At 36.6% G+C, this 22,019-nt stretch overlaps 1 protein-coding gene across 18 annotated transcripts in view; it reads right to left on the reverse strand.

The window, feature by feature from the left end:
• Positions 1–22,019, reverse strand: part of SOX6 (SRY (sex determining region Y)-box 6) — a 384,360-nt gene that overhangs the window by 232,245 nt on the left and 130,096 nt on the right. For all 18 annotated transcript variants that reach the window (XM_014530922.1, XM_014530923.1, XM_014530916.1 and 15 more), the window contains exon 4: positions 1,835–1,924. In XM_014530922.1, coding sequence (XP_014386408.1) covers positions 1,835–1,924 — 90 coding nt within the window. The remainder of the gene's footprint in view (positions 1–1,834; positions 1,925–22,019) is intronic.

Consider the following 22,019-nt stretch of genomic DNA (forward strand, 5'->3'; position numbering starts at 1 on the left):
GGGCTGAGGGACACACACACACACACACACACACACACACACACACACACCTGTGCACGAATTTCGTGCATCAGGCCTCTAGTAACATAATAAAATGTTAGCTTCCACATTACTGAGAGAAAGCAAGACCCTCATCACTCATGCTGGCAAAAGCTTGACTTTGCATAAACCATTTCCGTTCTCACTGTTATAAAACCAATGACTTTGGGAAGGGAAGAAAACACAGAATGACGTGCAAAGTAGCACACACCATGTTATAGCAGCTGGATAAAGAATATGTCACTCAGGGACTATTAGGTGGTAAAAGCCTGGGGCAAGGGAGGGAGCGAGCTGGAGGGGGTTAATGGGGAAAAAGGGGGACATATGTAATACTTTCAACAATAAAGTTAAAATAAAGTTATATGAAATTTAAAAAATAAAAATATAAAAAATCAAAGTACAAAAAAAAAAAAGAATATGTCACTAATGACTTTCTTTCTACCCCTCAGTTAAACGTTGAGGGTTTGTTTCCAAAATGGCAAGCAAGTGGCCTTCATAAGTAAAAAGCAGAAGCAGTGAAATTCAAAATACTATTAAATTTCTACTTGATTTTGATACTGCATTAGATAATGGAATGAGTTATTAATTATTCATTGGGAGATGACTTCCTTTTCTCTTCATTTGAGAAGAACATAAGATGTCTGAACCCTAGGCAATTTTCTATACTAAATTCAAAATAAAATTTCAATCAGATAACTATTGCCAAATATTCACCTTAAATGAGATATTTATTATCCATGACCAATAGGAAGATTAACCTGAAGCTGTTTGGAAATTCAGAAACATAATCTAATAAACTGCCCAAATTGTTAGTGCAAGTGACAGTAATGACTTTCTGTAGGGAACAACTTATAGAATTAATTAATGACTTAGGATTCTATTCATGATAGCAAAAATTAATAATACAGTACTTCATTTCCTTAAAGAAATCAACAAGAGAGTTAGGTTAGTTCTGTAATGTATTGATTGGGATTGTCCACTTCTTAACATGTAACAACATCAATCACATAACTTCAAAAATTAAGATATCCATCATCATCAGGGTAAAAGGTTATGAAATTTTAAATCCTGTGAAATCTGTTTAAGATTAATCAACCTATCAACATATGGGCATGTTAATAATAACAATGACTAAAACTTACTCTCATGAGTCCTTTCTTAAGTGCCAGGTAAAATGCTAAAAGTTTACATGTATTAATTCTCTTAAGGAGCCTATGAGGTAGATACTATTATTATCCCCATTTTAGATCCTAGGAATTCAAAACATAAAGAAGACAGTGACTTGCCCAAAGTCAATTATCTAGTAAATGGCAGGGCCAGGATTTGAACCAGTACACAGGCCTCAGAACCCACCCATAAACCATTATGTACAGCAAATTCTATAAACTCTTTTTTTTATAGGTGCTACAGTTGACCCTTTCAAAGTATTGACTTAGATTCATAAATAAAGCTATTACATTATGACTTAAGAGGAAAGACTAAAATTATATTTAATTTAATTTGTTCATCATCTTTGATATGACATTTTTTATTTTAATACTTTTTAGTTAAGTAAATTAAAAACAATTTATCCTATCATCTATATGTTATAGAATAATAAAAAGAGAGGCCAAAAATTTCATTCTGTAAACATTAAAAAGAATAAAAGTTCAAGGACATACTATACATTTACCTCTCATACATTAACAAATATTAGAAGTAAGAAATTAATGTTAGGGTACAAACGATCAGCAAATGTATTGTTATACAAAATAACATCTCCACATTGATTTATTTTATATTTTATATATTGTACCTTTAATTTCTCCAAGAAGTTCACTGGTATTTAGTCTTTCCATTTTTTCCTTCCAATCTTTTGATAGTAGTTTTTCCATGCAAGAGGAATCTGTTAAAATAAAAAAAGTAAGGATTCAAGATATTACATATATTTTTTATTTTATAAGTATTAAAATATTACAAATCCAAAAAGCTAGTTTATGAAGAAACTCTATCACTTAAAAATGATCAAAGCTATTTTTTGTTGTTTTAACCTTAGGATATAAACAATTATATTACTGTATTATAAAATAACACAACTAATTTTTTACCATATTATTTAAACTATTCCTAAGAATATAATGCTCAATAAACTTGTATTGGTATTACAATTATAATTATATCAATATTCAGTCAGCATTTAGCATTTCTTAGACTGATAAGACAGAAAAAGGGGCCCTTTTCTACAGGTTTAAGTTTAGAAAATATTCCTTTTAATCCAGGTGATTATGTTTTAATTCCAAGCAAAATTCATGTGCTACTCACAGAAGAATGACAATTCTTAAAGGGAGAAAACATCAATCAACCTGTAACCATGTGTTCTTAAAAAAAAAATACAGCAACTTTCATAAAATACCCATTTATGGCAAAATGCAAAGAAAATAAAGTCCATATAATGAAAACTGCTACTACAGTTCTCTTGTATAAAAAGAGAAGTATATATTCTCTTCAAGAAAATACTTATTTAAACATTTTTCCCTGCTGCATTTCTAAGTAGCACACTAGATTACAGGGAGTGATTACACTTGTTTCTATAAAGATTCATAAAGGTTACAGAAATTTAAACCAGAATATTCTAATAATTAGCACATTTTCCTCAATGTGCTCTTTTATCTCTATATTCAGATGGATCTGAAACTGACGCTACTGCTTGCAACTATTTACATGTATCTTTTGAGCCTCAAATCTTAACAAATAAGACATATTTCCAAAAGAGAATGCAGACTTAAATACTAAACCCTTAGTGTGAAGCATACTCCCATTAAACTTTAACATTCCAAGTGTCAAATTCTGATAACTTCTTTTTAAATTATATTTAAATTGTTACTCTGTATCCAAATGCTTCTCCTCTCCCTATCAGTACCTTTCTCTTTAGCATTTTTTCCTTTCTTTTTTTTTCTTCCAACTTCTAAATCCTCCTTGAATTTTTCAGAATGACAGTAAGGTCAAGATGGATCTAAAGGGTTTTAGAAACTAGATAAGCTTTAGAAAAAGACAGAAAGCCCGGGGTTAGAGATGAGAAGACTACTGCACAATTAGAACGTATTGGCAAAAACAATTAACATTTGTCCATGACATGATCAATCAATCAAGGAATGGATGGAATCCAGATCAGTGCATCCTGAAATGCCTGATGAAGAACAACAGTACTAGCGTGCTATCACAGAAGCTAAAGTTCTTTCTAAATAGAAGCCAGCTTGATTCTATTAAGAGAAAGCTCCCTGCCCCTTCCTTTACTTCTTCCCTTCTTTACTTCCCTCCTTCTTCCTTTCCATTCTTTCCCATTAAAATTGTCTTAGGCTTCAACGAGTGACCTACCGCTGTGATTAAAAACTGGATTCTGAGTGACCTTCCAATAGGGCCTACATGCATACCCATATGTTCAGTCTGTATTTAATTTCCAAAATGGTTTCTTGCTACATTTATTTTTAAATTCAGAAACAAGATGTGTACTTTGGTCTATACATATTTTGTATTTTTGCTGAAGTCATAAAAAAGATAACACTGAGTCTTGAAAATTATGAAGCCAATCCTCAAAGCCGTGCCTATCAGAGATTACATTTTGCAAATAGGGTTTAAATGTCTGAGATATATTGATTTAACATCAGATCATGGATAAGAATAGTCAACACAACATGTTCAATTTTCTATCCTACCCAGTTCTGTTACTTTTTTTTATTGCCCTTTCATACATGTTATAACAATACACTAAACTGCTAATCACTGATACAAATGCTAAAACATACCTTGTTTGATTAAAATTTGAGTTGAGAGCATATATTGTAATCGTAAAAGACAAAAGCCCAATTTTCTAGTAATGATCACAAACTCACAGCAAGTTCATAAACTAGTATTAGAAACACAATAAATGTAAAGCATAAAAATATGTCTCTCATTTCTATAAATAGACCTGAAATCTTTCTGAGCTCCAGGAAAAGAATGCTTAAACTCCATGGGAGAAAAACAGAACTATATGGACAACAGGAAGACACACTTCCAACATAAATCAAACCATGTGGACACAGCTTTACATAAAAGCTACTCATTAATAAAATGGTTAATAACTTCAAAGCATTTCACATTCCTGTTGGAAAATTAATTCTCACTATAATGATAAATTAATCTAGCCATATAGTTCCTGTTTCAGTAGAAGAAGCTGAGGGGGGACATAAAGCAGCCTTTGCATATCTCTATTATAGTTCATGAAAATATGTAATAACAACTACTGATGGCCTTTATCTATAGGACAAGACATACAACTCACTAAATAAAACCTTATCAGCATTTAATCTCAATGCACAGAGATTCTAGAGAGATTCAAAACACTGAAGAATCTCTTGACAAACTCCCAGCTTCTCACCTAATTATCTGACTGCCAAACTTCTAAGAGCTTACCACAATTAGTACTAAGCTCACTCCATACTGTAATGGAAAGCCAAAGAGGAAGGGATAAAAGGACCAAAAAATTCAGGTTGTTAACAAATACTACCTAAGCAGAGGACTGTCACCACCGAGAGGTTTCTGACTTGAAATGAGGAAATGTGTAATAAACATATACATAAAAACTTATTTTAATTTTTAAATATTTTATATTTTAAAAATTTAAGATTCCCCACTCAAATAATATCCAGGTAAGGGTGGAAATTAAAAGTAAGTATTCATCTCCTTGTACTACATGCTTCACTACATTAATAGGACACCAGCTTTACAGAGGCAATTGGTCAGATCAGACTTTGCCCCAAGTACAGATGCAAAATCCTAAGAGGTCAAATACGTAAAGAGCTCCAGTTTGCATCGTGTAAGAGCAGGAAGGAGCATGCAGAGTGGCTGTAGCTCACCAGTCAGTCAGGGTTCCAAATGGCAGAAAGGTACTGAACATCACCCAGATATTCTTGGATTATTTATTCAGATAAATGTGCTTTACATGATTAAATTGAAAGCAGCTAAAAAAATGTATGGTGGTGCCATAGTCCTCAAATCAATAAGACAATATACAGCTTATTTCATGATCTAACTTTGACTATTCAAATTTCAGTGTTTTGACTGAGTTGTCTTCAGCTAAGACATAGGAGAGGAGCTATATACCTTTTGGAAATTGAGATAAAGAACTGTAACATTATGGTATTTAAAAAAGTCACAATAATATGTACATATTAAAAATGAATGTAAGCTACACACCTCAGTATAAAAGTGGAAAATGTCAAATTTAATTCCTCTTACTTTGAAAGAATTAGCCTCCAAAGCCAATACATAGTCAATAAAATACAGAATTTCATTATATTTATCTCATTTTTGTAAATAAAGTATTTAAAAAGGACTATGGAAAATCAAAAGCTGGACCTGGGATTTCCCTTATATTTAAATCAAAGATGTAAAAGGTTTTGATACATTATAAATTAATTTTCAGTTGCATAGCTTTTGTTTGTTTTTTTTCTTTTTCTTTGCAAATTTAAATTTTTAAAGAAACTTTTCCTAGGGAACAAGGAAAGGCAATTCAGAACTAATTTTTCATAAATATCCTGCATAACGATTGCAAAGCAATGTTTCGGCTTCCTAATCAACTAGGTTTCAGTCCATATGGGTCAAGAGTGCTTTTCATGCTAATAATTAATTTTACAGTACAAGAGAAATTCAAAGTGAAAGTATGTGGGATATTTATTTTCTAATCTGTGTAGTATTTTAAAAACAATTTAAAATGATTTCTAGTAAACAAAGTCGAGGCCGTATTAACACTTATTCTGCACAAAATAAAGATATTTCAAGTGGGTCAAAGAGAGTACATTTTTTAAAAAATCATCACTAAAACTAAATCATGGGAATAGAAAAAAATGGAAAAAATCATTGTACTTTAAAACAACTGACCTGTGAGTAACCACTTATTATTCCATTTACCTCAAATGCTAAGTCATTAGAAACATGATATAGAAAATATCTTTAAAGTATTTTAGTGAGAAAAAATAATGGCTGCTGCTCCTCTGTGCAGATTTCCTACTGCTTTATTAACTCTTTTAAGAAAATATTGAAACAATTCATTTATTTTTACCATAGGAATTATACATTTCAAACGCAATAATTTTTCTCTGTATCCAAGAATAATAACTTGTCAAAAGTACCCTTGACCTTGGTTTACAAGTAATCTGACAATATATATTTATATCCTTGCTGATCATCCCATCCCACATTTTTCCTTAGGAAACAGAGATGCACAAGCCAGTTACTGTACATATTTCCACAGTGATAAGTGCTTCAGAATACAGTGGGATAAAATTGGAGCTTGGAGAGCTTGAAGAGCACTCTTAAATTTTAATTAAAACCCTCCAAGCTCACTAAAAATAATTAGACACTAAAATGTGCCAGTTTTATTTTGAAGTCACGATAACGTATAAAGCACACTCCCTGACAACTGCTTGTGCTCTCCTCTCTTTCTCCCCCTCTCCAGTGAAACAACTGATTTTCCAAATACGAACAAGGGGGTATAAATAGAGGCTGTTTTCAGGCCTGCCCTTCATGCTGGGAAGCTGACAGAAAAGCCAGCAGAGTGGGTTTTCAGACTGCACCAAATGAAACTAGAATAACTTGCCTAACCAAGAGTGCGAATCACTGACAAACCCTAGATAAAATGCAGTCTGCAAGGAACAACACAAGTTGTATCACTGATCTTTTCTGATCCAAAAGTCGAACCTTTAACCTCTTAAATGTTTTAGCTATCTTAAAATATCTCATACAATGCTATATTCCACCCTATTTTTAGCCAAGCAGCAAGAGAAAGCATGCCTTTCCCATACAGCAGGGAATGATATAAACATCAACACAGATGCTCTGCCAGGAAGAGCTGGACTTCTCAAGCACTTGATCATTAAGGAATGCACCAACTGTTTTGGATAATCTCGTGCCAGCTCCCCTTTTGCTCCACACTCCCCTCTGGGAGTGGCCAATCTTGTCCTGGTCCTAATTTTTCATTTTACTCCTCCATAGCCCCCTCCCTCAATCCCCAAAAAGATGAGAAATGGCATTTATGCCTAGCAATGAAAAAAGCAGGCTTACTTCCCCAAACAGACCAAAACTTTAAAACAATTAACCCTCCCCTCTTCTTTCAGATAAATTACTAAGTATAAAATGCAATCTGTTTCCTTTGTTTATTCAATATGAACAATTTGTAAATGACTCAAGGATAAAATTCAGAAAATGTTGTGCTAAATTAGAACCATTATAAACATGCTAATGACTCAATGCTTGAGTAAAACATGCATGATCAGTATGAAGAAATAGATTTAGTTCTTGTGAAATTCTGTTGTGCTGCCTTAAAACAATTTGGTCATTAAATCAGATATATTCCTTCCAGGAAAAATGTAATTCCACAACCACTTTACTAGATAGGAGAGAGAGAGAGAGAGAGAGAGAGAGAGAGAGAGAGAGAGAGAGAGCGAGCTATTGAAATGTCATTAGAACTATTAGATACAAGATTTTGGCATTTTTATAAGGGAGAAAAAGCCTCACATTTGAAATCTGCCAGAAATACACATGCAACATCATCACATTAGGTGCAATATCTCTTTGCACTGTTTTTATCTACCAAAGTCTTTGATAATTTTTTATAGGGACTTCTAAAAACTGAGGCTTAACAAACACTCATGGAATTCACATTGTTATATAGATACAGATAAAAGATATATCTCTTTCATCTGCTTTCCCAGGCTACTTAGCACCTAGAACAATATCCGAGGGATTATTCAAAACGAAATTCATCTCCCATATCCATCGGAGTACAAATGCTAATTGGTAGCAGCTGCCCCATGCCAGTATAGAAAAAGAGTGAAACACCCAGCAGGTGATTCAGAGGCTCGTGGCCTACTGCTGTAGCTGAGAGACTTAGCTGATTGCAGAGACCAACGCACCCATTTCAGAAATGAGGAAATAGTCAAAAAAAGGCATCTGCCTTGCTCAAGGTCCAACAGTTGGTGACAGAGCCCTGACGCCGGTTCATTGCTAGTTTTACTGAAATGACTACTTAAATTATTATTTGAACATCAGTTTTATAGTCTCCACTTCAGATATGGAGGGAAGCACTCTAGTTCTTTGGAGAAGGGTGCTAAAAACTCAAGATATTTCAGTAAAAGTCAGTAGTGTTCAACAGCCTATTCTCCCATACACACTCCATTACACTGCTCCTCCATATTCCTTCCCATAATGCTTTATCTCGTTTGCACTAAGGGCTTGCCTTTCCTGAATATCATCTGTTAAGGAACAGTTAAGATGCTACTTAAAAATACTGTTAAACCCAAAAAGTAATTCCTTCCAAATTAGATTTTATCTTCATGTACAAGAAGTAAACGTGCAGCCTGAAACCTTGGTTTTTCACTGTAGCTTATTGCCCACAACACATTCAAATTCACCACAAGTTCAATGGAGTAAAATGTCCTATTAGAGACTATAGCTGTCCATATTGCTGAAATATTACTCATCATGACACCCTACCCTCTCGTGATCCTATTTTCTGCTGCTCCATTGCCAAAGGCCAAAGTATTCAAACAATTAACATATATAAAACACTGCTCTTTGAGTTCTACAAGTACTTGAATTCATTTTTACTTTTTCAGATGCATGCTTAACTCCTTTAAAAAAACTAACAACTGTTTTGGGCAGTGAAAAAAATAATTTGTGTGTGGCCACTGTGTTCTATATTCCTTTTTGTTGTTTTTGTTTTTTGTTGTTGTTTGTTTGTTTGTTGGGGGGGGGCGGGATATTTCTGAGTGCTACTGTTGTTGTGATGCAAGTTGTCAATCACAGACACTGCTGCCTGCCTCCTACTGCTCCTCCCAGGAAAACAAAGAGGAATTTGACCCAGGAACTATCTGAAAAGCCTCTCAGGTTGGAAGCAAAAAGCATGTGGGCCATGGCCATGGTCCCTGGCACATAAAGTAAGATAAGATAGAGAAAAAAATCTTTACATTGTGTTAGCACACTTACATCCAAAAATAATTAAAACCAAATTCTGCTTCTGGGCTTCTTGGTAATGTAAGCCCATATATTCCTGTTTTTGCTTAAGCTAGTTTGAGTTGGGTTTCTGCCAGTTACAAGTTAAAAAAATAAACAATAGAAAATCATAACAAAAGCTGTCATACACAGACAAATGTGTTATGTTTCAAATTTAACACTGGAAACCACCAAGGCATTAACTTGTACTCCCAGTTTAAAACATTTATTACTACCAGGTTAAAACAGTGAAGTAAATATTTAGCTTTATTGAAAATATGCAATGACTGTAAGTAAACACTTATAGGGCTGCTATTTACAATTATTTAGCTATCTGAATTAGGATTTTTTAAAATATATTTTTATTGATTTCAGAGAGGAAGGTAGAAGGAGAGAGAGATAGAAACGTCAATGATGATAGAGAATCATTGATCAGCTGCCTCCTTCAGGCCCCCTACTGGGGACCGAGCCAGCAACCCAGGCATGTGCCCTTGATGAAATCGAACCCGTGACCCTTCAGTCCACAGGCTGATGCTCTGTCCATTGAGCCAAATTGGCTAGGGCTGAATTAGGATTTTTTAAAGTGAAACAGCCTAAAGAAAAGACATCAGAAATAAAGTGGAAACTGAGGCTCATAAAACACATACACCCACAGCAACAAAAACTCCTATCTAAGATCAACAAGCATGGGTTTCAGTTTTGTGTTTATCAAAACAGCTTCATTGCTCTAGTTAAAGGACTTTATATTTAATGCTATAAAATGAAATTATAAAATAAGTTTTTACTGATAAACTATCCCTTCTTATCTCTTTTATTTATGTATTGACATTCCATAAAGATCACTTTAAAGCAAGGTCTTAAGGGCCCTACATAATCTGGCCCTAGTCATTCATCTCCTATTATTCTTTTTTACCTTTGACATTGAATACATTGAGATAACACTGGTTAACAAAATTGTACAGGTTTCAGGTGCACAATTCTACAATATATCATCTGTACACTGTATTGTGTGTTCACCACTCCAACTCAAGTCTCCATCCTTTCTCCCCCTTATACCGTCCTCCACTCTCCCAACTCCCTTCTCCCTGACAATCACCACTGTTGTCCCTGTCCATGAGTTTTTTCTTTTTTTCTCTCAATCTCTCCACCTTCACCCAGCCTCCCATAGCTGTTCATTCCGTTCAATTGAGAACACCAAATGTATCTCACTTGTACATACTTTGTGCTGTTTCACTTCCACACCTTCACTCATGACATCCTCCTGACCAGAATATCTCCCCACCCTTCTTGATGCTCATTCTGCAATGCCTACATTAAATACCACCTCTTCAATAGAGATATGATGCTACACAGCAACAAATAAAACAAACTACTACCTGTAACAATGACATTATATTGAATGGAAAAAAAACACACAGATGTAGCTTTATAATTTCATTTATACAAAATTCAAAAACAAACAAAATGAATGAATCTATGGTGACAGGAAAGAATAGTGATTATCTTTTGGAATTTATAATTGGGAGGGAGAATGAAGGAGCCTTCTAGGACACTGGAAATGTTCTTTATCTTGCTAAGGATGATGATGATTACCATGAGTGTGCACATATATAAAAGTTTATCAAGAGGTACACTTAAGAGTGTACATTTTACCACAAGCATGGTCTATTTAAATAAAATATTTTAAAATACATAATTATTACCCTATATTCAGGCTAATTCTTATAAAACATATATTAGATACCATATAATATTAGTTAATTCTCTACTTGTAAAGGTGAAATGTAGAACAGACTACTTCAGTGACAAATACAACTTCCCGTAAATAAAAAAGAGGTCATCTGGCATTTGTGTATTGAAAAGCCAGATTCCCCAGAAAAAAAACAGAAATAAAATTATAAGATCCCAGAGTATCTGAAAAATGCATGTATCTTTGTCTCCACCCTGCCCGCCCCCCAAAAAAGGACAGACTTTTTAGCTCCTGCAGTTAGAAGTAAGATGGCACCTTCCATGTGACTATCATGAAAAAACAAGTTTTTACAGAAGTAGGAATGAAGAAATACAGGAAAGGCACAAAGTTTCTCTAACATTTTATTTAAAATTCTCCAAACATTTACCCTTAGAATAAAACCTAAATTCCTTTAAATGACTTAAAGGGTTCTGGAACCCACTTACCTCTCTAGGTGTTCTCACCACTGCCTATTCTTTTCTTTCCACTCCGTACTGAAATCCTTTCCGTTCCCACAAAGAACCGAAAGCTACCTGCCAAATTGTCTTTCCTGTGACATTTACATGTGCTCTTTACCCTGTCTGAAACATTCCACTACTTTCTTTTACTAACTCCTTTTCATTCGGTAACAATTTAAAAGCCATTTCTCCTCAAGAATGTCTTCAGTAGACTATTGAAATCCTATGCTACCCAAAGCATGATTTTCAACATATGCTATTATAACTTCATCATCAATCCTATCAGACTATAAGTTCTATGAAGCCAAGAAATATATCTATCCTGCTCACTAGAATATCTTTAGTGTCCAGCATAGCCATTGGAATATAGAAGGCACTAAGTAAAAATATGTAAATCAATGAGAATGAATGATGAGAGGATATAAGGTACAGTAAATCTTACTAGGATCCCAAGGACAAGTAAATAGTAGTATAAACACAATTTTACTACTGTATCTATTATCTGTAATTATTTACCTTTTGTGCTGCCATAGATTTCAGTTCTCTTTTTTTAATACATCAGCATGCCTTGCCTACACTTAAGACACCAAAGAAAATATTTTCAAGGGAATCACAGTTCCCTAATGTCTAATGTACTGGTAGAACTAAAGATTCAAATAAGAACACCCTAGGGGAAGATGCAATTTAAGGTGGCAGATTCAGGACACTCATTAAGCCCATCACTTCAACAGGAAATGCTCCATTTGGGATTCTGCTATCAAACCTGGAGTTTAGTGTAGTTCTTCTCAATAATGGAATACTATCCTTTATATGAAAAAGTGACCCACAGATAAATGATAATCAGCTTGTTAAGATCAAAGCATGATGATTAAAGCCATTAATCTTTATTTCATTTTAATATAATTTTATTGATTTAAGAGAGAAAATGAGAGGGAGAGAGATACAGAACCATCAATGATGAGAGAACCATTGATCAGCTGTCTCCTGCACACCTTACAATGGGGATCGAGCCTGCAACCCGGGTATGTGCCCTGTCCGGGAATCAAACCATGATCTCCTGGTTCATGGGTTGACACTCCATCACTGAGCCATGCAGGCTGGGCAAGGCCATTAGTCTTTAGAAGAATCATTTCTCTCACAGCAAGGGCAATAAATTAAGAAATCATCAGCATTTTGAAAACTTCTACCTAAACACAAATTCTTTTTTTTAAATCATTTTAACCTTATTTTCAATATTGATATTTTGAGTGAAAGGAGAATAAAACCTAAAAATATGCTCTCAAAAAAGAAAACAGTTGTAGTCACAGAAAGAAAAATTATAGCTTAAATATGTCACCCTTTCTCATTATTTTGAGAGGAAACAGGAAAAATGGTAGCAAATTCTCAACTAAGTATTATTCTGTGAAAGTCCAAACACTGACCAATTCTCTTGATCGCATAGAGAACGAAGGCTCTTTCAACAGCCCCATACATAGCTTAAAGATGAACTTCATATGCCTCTCTATCTTCTATTCAAACTAGGCAACAATTAGTGGTGTCAGAGGGAATACAGCTATCAACTAAAATGAAAGCTGATAATAGTATGTGTCTATATGTTTTGACCCTACTATGAACATCAAATGTGGTTACTTAACAATTTCTTATAATTAAATGGCAAGTCAAGCTTATCAACAATATAGTTCTAAAATCAGTCAGTTCTCAGTATTCAAAAAGATTATGTACATCTGTTGGTCTGAATAAAACTTGCAACTAGTAAGTAAAGTTCTGGAGATCTAATGAACAGCATTGTAATTGTAGTCAACAATGCCATACTATAAACTTCAAAGTTTCTGACTAGATCTTAATTATTCTCACTGCCCACACACACATAAGATCATTATGTAATGTGACAGAGGTATGCTGGTAATCATACTGTAATATATAAACACTAGAAGTCTGGTGCACGACATTCGTGCACTGTGGGGGGGGGGGAGTCCTCAACCCGGCCTGTGCCCTCTTGCATTCTGGGACACCTCCGGGGATGTCCAACTGCTGGCTTAGGCCCACTCCCCGCGGGCCTAAGCCAGCACAGTCATTCTGCCGTTTGGGTCCTTAACACTGCCGTGGAGCCAGGAGAGGCTCCTGCCACTGCCACTGCACTTGCCAGCTGTCACCCTGGCTTCTGGCTGAGCGGGGCTCTCCCTGTGGGAGCTCATCTGCCCCCTGGTGGTCAGGGCGCATCATAGCGACCAGTCATTCTGCCGTTTGGTCGATTTGCATATTAGCCTTTTATTATACAGGATATCAAATCAACACAGTGTACACCTTAAACTAATACCATGTCATATTTCAATAATACCCAAATTTTAAAATGAAAAATATATACACATAGGCCAGATACTGAGCTGAAGTAAGGAAGACAATTACCACTCAGATGGGCAGAAAATACTCTTGCAATGCCTGAAGCCTAAGCTGAAATGTGACAAGGCTAAACAAACAAAAATAACAAGGCCAGTTTAAAAGTGTTCTCTCTGAAAGCAAAGAGACAATGTCTCAGAGTACAAGTTCTGTAATCATTAGCTACAGCCACAAACAAAAGTGTAATGTTTAAAGAAGGGAGCTAGCTGCACACCATTCAACAAACCGTCATAAGGATGATAGTATCTGTGGCTGTACAATCTTTAGAGTCATTGCATTTGCAGGCAACATAGTACCTTACACATAAAGCTATATTTTACATCCAGGTGCTTCAAATATGCAGATTGTGCCTTTACTGTTGGTGACTCACCATAGGAAGAAAAACTGTGGTAACATCCTATGGTCAGATCATTGATGCATTAAGAAGATCGAAGTGCAGAGAAATATTTCTAGGTTTTTCCTGAATTTTATGTAAGAGTCTCAAACGGCTAAGTAATTAGTTGTTGAGAAAGAAGATTCACTGCAATCAGTTTCTAACTCCTTCACATTGAATCCAGTCTCAAAATTCACATAAGTCTTATCAAGTTATCCATTTACAGGTGACTTTCTTCCCTCACACTTATCTGCCTTCGTCTTTGTAAGATGTTCTCAAAATCCAAAAAAAAATTGCAAGAAAATTAAATATTTTGATGATTAGGGGTTTTGTTTCAGGTGGATTCCTTAAAGGGTAGTAACAGTAATAAAATAACAATGATGATAATGACCTTTAAGCTTTACGTCTCCAACAAGAGTTGAAATAACTAAGAATAGCCTTGATTGTATCCTAATTTTCACTTCCCAAGGACCCATAGAGTTCTCCAAGATGTAACTTCTGGATCCCAATACTAACTGAACCCTATAATCACTCCCATTGCCTTCCTGACCAAAGTAAAATTTCCAAGAGTAATTACTTTCAGCTACTCATAGTCTCAATCATACTATAGAAATGGAAAGCATTCTTTGCTTCCTGTTTTAAACTTTGAGAGAAACTACTCTGAGCCATTGAAAATGACTTTGATATACCTCCAAGTGAGCTGCTCATCAAATATGGAGGAAGGGTGATCCCTGAGCACCTGGGAGTTTGTGTATTTGCTTCCTTAAAGTCTTTAAGTAACAGCCACTGCATACTTGGCATTTCTAGGAATTGCAGAATATCAGAACAGAATTGCTCTTCTTTAAACTGGAACTGCTCCTTTTTTTTCCCAACTGACTTTAGAGAGAGGAAGGAAGAGGGAGATAGAGATAGAAACATCAATGATGAGAATCATTGATCTGCTGCCTCCTGCATGATCCCCACTGGGGATTGAGCTGAAAACCCAGGCATGTGCCCTAACTGGGAATTGAACAATGACCTCCTGGTTCATGGGTCAACACAACCACTGAACGACACCGGCCGGGCAACTGCTCCTTTCTTTGTCTTTCATAACCTTGACCAGTTAGTTATTTTGTAGAATGTTTTTCAGTTTTTCTCTAATGTATCCCCATGGTTAGATTCAGATTATGCACTGTTGACAGGAATTCCACAGAAATCATACTGTGAGTTCAGTGAACGATATAAGCAGGTATATGATGTTGACTTATATTTTTACGTATTCAAATCTAGAACTCTTTTTTCTTTATCTCTGTATTTTGAGTCAGTTATAAAGACTTTCCTCACACCAAGATTCAAGAGGAATTCCTGTTATGTTATAGTATATATTTTCATTTTTTAAACCCTTAGGTCCCCGATCCATTTGAAGTTTATCCATTTATTCTTTTTTATTGTACTAAATATAGGTCTGTTTTTTGTTCAAATAGCTATCCGGTTGTCCCAGCCCAAAATATTTTAAAAGTCCATCTATACTCCAGTGATTTGAAGTGCTAACTTCATTATATACCAAACTTCCATAGATACCTGGGTTTATATATGGACTTTCAATTCTATTCCAGTGGTCTGTTTATTCATTTGCTATTACTACATTATTTTATATTTTGGTTTAATGTTTAGTAGGTTATTCCCACACATATATCCTTGTAGTATTTAAGTATATTCCTGGCTATTCTTGCATATTTGTTTATCCATATGAACTAAAGTATCAACTTGTCTAGCTCCCTTCCAAAAGCTTGGTAGTACTGGGAATGTGTTAAATTTACATGTTATTCAATCCAGAGATGAAGGACGCTGACGTCACTTTGCCATGCTAGCAGTCAGCAGCTGTGCGTCGCTGCAGGTTGCCCAGGATCAAACCAGAGAGGGTCGGACCTGCATTGCCACCATTTGTCCACCATCCAGAACTGAAATATCATTGCTGACACCTACACATAAGGAACTGTCGGACATTGAAACTTGGACTCAGAACTCTTGGACATTGAAATTGGGACTTAAAACACTTTTTGTTCTTGAAATGTTATGCTCAAGTTTTAAAATGTTTTAGGTTAAAAAAAAATAGAAGCAGGGGCATAGAAAGGGAATGGACTGATAATTCTTGGGGGGAAGGAGGTGTGGGGGGTGTGGGAAGAGACTGGACAAAAATCTTACACCTATGGATGAGGACAGTGGTAGGGGGTAAGGGCATGGGGTGGGGTGGGAACCTGGTGGAGGGGAGATATGGTGGAAAAAAGAGGAACATCTGTAATAATCTGAACAATAAAAGATTTATTAATTTAAAAAAAAAATTTACATGTTATTTTATGAAAAAAAATGACTTCTTTAGTTATCCTATCCACCAACAGAGATATTTCTGCATATATTCAGGTGTACTTTTCCGTCTTTTAGGAGTTTGTATTTTAAATCTTTCTTCATATCAACTTGTACACTTCTTTTTAAATTTATTCCTAAATATTTAATCTTCTTTGTTGCTACTGCAAATTGAATTTTCTCTACTTTCCATTATATTCTTTGATTAGTTGTATCATTGTATATACTAGTAAAATGATTGTTGTATATTAATTTTACCACATGATAACATTAAATTAGTTTATTGTTTCAGTTAGTTTTGTCATTGATTCTCTAGGTATTTTCAGGCATACCATTGTATCATCTGATGGTGATAACAAGCATCCTGGTCTTGTTCCTAATCTTAGTGAAAATGCCTCTAGCATTCCTCTACAGGTAAGCTGCATAGTATAGGACTAGAGCAGGGTGGGGAACCTTTTTCCCGCCAAGGGCCATTTGGGTGTTTATAACCTCATTCACTTATTATAATTTATTTAATGTAAATTTATGTTGCTATGAAAAAAAGCTTTTAGGTTTATTGACTTTTGAGTCCTGCCTGCAGTTGCCTTGGCAGAGCCAAACCAAATGATTGCGGGGGCCTTATATGGCCCACAGGCCGGATGTACCCCACCCCTGGACTAGAGTATATGTATTTTTTAAAGGTTAGGAAATAATCCATAAACATGATAAGGACTTAATACTAATAATATATAAAATACACCTACAACTCAACAACAAAAAGACAAAAAAGCTAATTTTAAAATGGGGGAAAGGAATAGACATTTCTCCAGAGAAGATGTACAAATGACTAATGGCCACATAAGAAGATGCTCAATATCATCAGTCATTAGGAAAATGCAAATCAAAACTACAAAGAGATACCATTTCTCATACTATAGTATTTTTTAAAAACACTAAGTAACAAGTATTTTCCATTTTCTCCCTCTTTTTTCTATCCTTATACATTACACAAAGTAAGGATTCTTGCAATGTATAAGCTCAACCTTAGAACAAAACACCTTAAGGCAACTGTTCATTAACCTTGTATTATGAATTATTTTAATTAAATAATTAGGTCTTTTTCCTCCTATCACCTAAGACCATGTACATTAAAAGTCTGTTTGTGAGTAGAATGGAGGCAAATGTAATTTGAGAAAATGGGACATTTCAGCAAGAGCAGCCAGAGTCAGCAATAGGGTTGGAGAAGCAGTGATAAGCTATGCAAGGACACCAAATATGTATTTTACTTTCTTTGAAAATGTATCCAGTTTCTTGTTATTACCTAAAATCATTGTATGCATTGGTGCATTGTCTTGGCTTGCCTCACAGAAGGCAGTAAATACTTTCTCAGACAATGTAAAAAAATATAAGTTGGTACCTATTCTATTTCATGACTATGTGTAGTTTTCTGGTAGACTTTTACTCTATTTCTACCCATAGTGGTGATAACAACTAACAGTTATGCAGTACTTAATATGGTAGCACTTGACTTAATATGCTATACATTGAACTAATAAGTGCTTTAAATTCAAGGATTCCATTAATGTAGACAAGTCTGTGGTATGAGTCCAGTGGATTTAAGAAACTTCCCCATAAAAAAGCTGTAGTACATATATACAAAGGAATATTACTCAGCCATAAAAAAGGACAAAATGGTACCATTTGCAACAACATGGGCAGATCTAGAAAGTATTGTGCTAAGTGAAATAAGTCAGTCAGAGAAAGACAAATACCATATAATTTCACTTATACATGGAATCTAAAGAACAATATTTAAAAACACAAATAAGATAGAAACAAACTCACAGATACAGAGAACAGACTAATGGTTGCCAGAGGGGTGGTGGGGGATGCAAAGTACAGCATAGAAAATATAGTCAATAATCTATATATAGATTATTAATGGCCTAAGTGACCATTATGACAGAACGACCGGTCGACCAGTCGCTATGACACGCACTGACCACCAGGAGGTGCAGGAGGTGCCCCCTGGTGGTCAGTGCCCTCCCACAGCCAACCTCCTGCTGCCAGCCAACCTCTCACAGTCCCTCCTTCTGGCCAGTCCCTCCCCCAGACCAGCCAGCCAACCTCCCGCAGTCCCTTCCTTCGTGTCCCTCCCCCTGGCCGGCTGGACAACCTCCTGCAGTCCCTCCCCCTGGCCAGCCAACCTCCTGTGGTCCCTCCCCCCGCCCCTTCCCCCAGCCAGCAGGCCCCGATTGATGCAAACCCGATCTGCTCGGCCCTAATCAGGACCCCGATCAGCCCTGGTTACCGGCCAGGCCTAGGGACCCCACCCATGCATGAATTTGTGCACCAGGCCTCTAGTATTATAATAACTATGTATGGTGCCAGTTAGGTACTGGAAATATCAGGGGGAACACTTTGTAAAGTATAGAATTATCTAACCAGTATGCTATACACCTGAAACTAACACAAAATAATATTAAATGTAAAAACAAAAGAAAGAAAGAAACTTCCATGACAGCTAATATGTAATAGAAATGGGTTTCTAACCCAGGCAATTTGAGTCCAGAGCCTATGCTCTTAACTATTAAGTTAATGTTTACTAAACTTTTTCTAATATTTTCTGAAAGTCACTCAAAATTCTGAAAGAACACTAAAATATGACTCCTCAGATTTTCAAAACTATAAGTCCTCCGTCAGCAAAGTTAAAATCTCCACCAGAGAGGTAGCAAGATGAATCAAAAGAACTAAGCTAGAATTGTAGTCCTAACCCAACTGTTGTTTGGCAACTCAAAAGCCACCCAGAGCCCCTTTCTCCTTCACCTGCTTTTCACTAGAGAGGCTGCTGGAGCAAACATTTGCTTTGCTCGTCTCCTTTACAGCTAGGGCCATTGGCCACGTGATTGAGTTCTAGATCACGAGACAAAGGAGGTAGCCTGCTATGGGGCTCTGGGAAATAGTTACTCACTTTGATTTTTCTTAAAAGAGATACACATGGTATAATTCTCTGCCATGCACCACCCTCTGCTTTCATTATCAGAATGAGGGGCTGCCCTGATGAAAGGAAATCCAGAAGAATTGCAGGGATACATGTCAAGTCCTGACATTGTTAACCTCCTGTACCAACACCAGACACTCCATTCAGACTTCTTGTTGTGTGTAAAAATTAAACACCTATTTCTTTAAGCTAAGGTGGTTAAATATTTTGTTTTGTTGTTGATACTGGCAGCCTAAAGCATTCCCAACTAATGTAAGTTTCACCACTGAATAGTCATGCTACCTGAAGCATAACAGCCTCAATTTCCTCATTTGTTGCAAAAACTAAATGAGAGAACATTTGAGAAATACTTAGTTTTACACAGAGTGGTTGCCTTAGTAAAAGATAGTTTAGTCTGAGCTATAAATGTTCAATACTTTATAGGATAAACTAAATGTTAATCACTGTTACTACAAAATCCTAGTTCTAAGGCAAAGCACCTAAGGCATATGAGCTGACTGTGTGCCATGGACTGAAATGTGTGCCCCCAAATCCTATATAATAAAGAGCTAATATGCAAATGGTCATCACGCCATCACGCCGTAATGGCTCAGACACTCAACATTGGGGAGAGAGGAATGGGGACTAGCCAGGCACAAATGAGCTCAAGAAGTAATGGGGACCAGCCAGGCTGCGGCCCGGGAGAGGGACAAGCCACCCGCCCCATGGTCCCGGGCACCAGCGGCTGGGGCTGCGGCCTGGGAGAGGGACAAGCCACCTGCCCCATGGTCCCGGCGCCTGTGGCTGCGGCCAGCCCAGGCGAAGCTGGCCCAGGTCCTGGGTGCCTGTGGCCAGCCAGAGGGAGGGAAGCCCAGGTCCTGGGTGCCTGCGGCCAGCCAGTGGAGGGAATCCTGGGTCCCGGGAGCGGGGTGAGGCAGAGGCGGTTAGGGGCGATCAGGCCAGCAGGGGAGTAGTAAGGGGTGATCAGGCTGGTAGGGGAGCAGTTAGGGGCAATCAGGCAGGCAGGCAGAGGGGTTAGGGGCAATCAGGCAGGCAAGCAGTTAGGAGCCAGTGGTCCCAGATTGTGAGAGGCAGTCCGACATCCCCTGAGGGGTCCCGGATTGGAGCCGGTGCATGCCGGGCTGAGGGACACCCCCTTGTCCCCCGCCCATGCATGAATTTTGTGCACCAGGCCTCTAGTAAATATATTAACACCCTAATCCCAATGTGACAGTATTTGAAGATGGGGCCTTTGAGAGTTAATTGGGTTTAGATGTGGTCATAAGTTTGGGACCCTCATTATGGGATTAGGGTCCTTAAAATGAAAGAACACCAGAGTTTTTCTCCCTTCCTCCCCCCTTTCCTTCTCCTTCCCTCCCTCTCTCTCCACACCATGTAAGGACAAAATGAGAAGATGGACATCTGCAAGCCAAGAATTGAGCTCTCCAGAACAGTGAGAAATAAATTTCTATTAAAATACCCAGTCTATGGTATTTTGTGATGGCAACCTGAGCTGATTAAGATACTATGTGAACAGCATCTACCACAAAGTGGCCAATAGGACAAAAGGGGAACATTGAACTGCTTAAGAAAGTCTGGCATCTTCCATAAGTATTTAACAAAAGGTGCATTCTGTTTATCGGCTACCTACCTTTCATTCATCCCTCAGCCTCAAGCAGTAACTGCCTCAAAGGCTCCAAATCTTCTTTGGATCAGGAGTGGAAAAAGAAAACCCACATTGATTTATCTTCCTCTTCCCCCTCTGCTGGAGGAAGAGAGATGTGGAACCTCACTTTACAGCTGATTTTCCTCATAGCTTTCTAAATAGCATGATAGTTAATCACATTGGATTTGGAGTTATTCAACACGGTGTCAAATATAGTTTCTGTAAATTATTAACTTTGTGACCTTCATGAAATAAATTTTATCATTTGCAAAGTAAAGATAATAATAGTATCTGTATCTACTAAATGAGAGCATGTATAAAAGCCACTTAGCCAGTTCCTCATGTGCCTTGTAAAACAGAAAGTCCTTGACTAATGTCAGTCGGAAAAAAATGATGGGATCAATGATGAGCAGTCGAGGAAAATTTTACCCAAATATTATAAAATTTTTAGGCACCTCACCTCAATTATTTAAGAGGAAAGACGTACTCACCTTGTTTTCTGTTACTGTTTAGCCTCATTTATTTTTAAAATGTCAAAGAACAAAATATTTTAAAAAGAAATTATGCAGTTTTTCATTTTATAGTTTTACTTTTATTCCAGATAACTTCCTTTTAAATAAACTATTCCAAGTGAAATCTAATTATTACCTACCTGAGAGTTTTCAAGATAAAAACAAATAATGTTTCAAATACCTCAACAAGACATAATTGCCTAATGAGTTTATTATCCTATAAACACTACAATAATTATGACCTATGGCACAAACATAAAACAATACAATCTATTTCCTTCCACAAATACAACTCCATATGATCAAAACTACACAGTACTAGAAGATATTACTCAGAGCTCAGAGCTCAGATGTCAAGATTTCGAACAAGCCTAAACTTGCACCTGCAAATGGTTGGTGAATGCTTCTCTTCCAGGTAAAAACTAAATTAAGCACAGAGATTGGGGCTCCAAAACACCAACACTAAGTTTAGAGTTTGAAGAGAGAGAGAGAGAAAGAGAGAGAGAGAGAGAGAGAGAGAGCGAGAGAGAGAGA

This window comes from Myotis brandtii, unplaced genomic scaffold (assembly GCF_000412655.1).
Source record: "Myotis brandtii unplaced genomic scaffold, ASM41265v1 scaffold782, whole genome shotgun sequence".
Taxonomy (NCBI): Eukaryota; Metazoa; Chordata; class Mammalia; order Chiroptera; family Vespertilionidae; genus Myotis; species Myotis brandtii.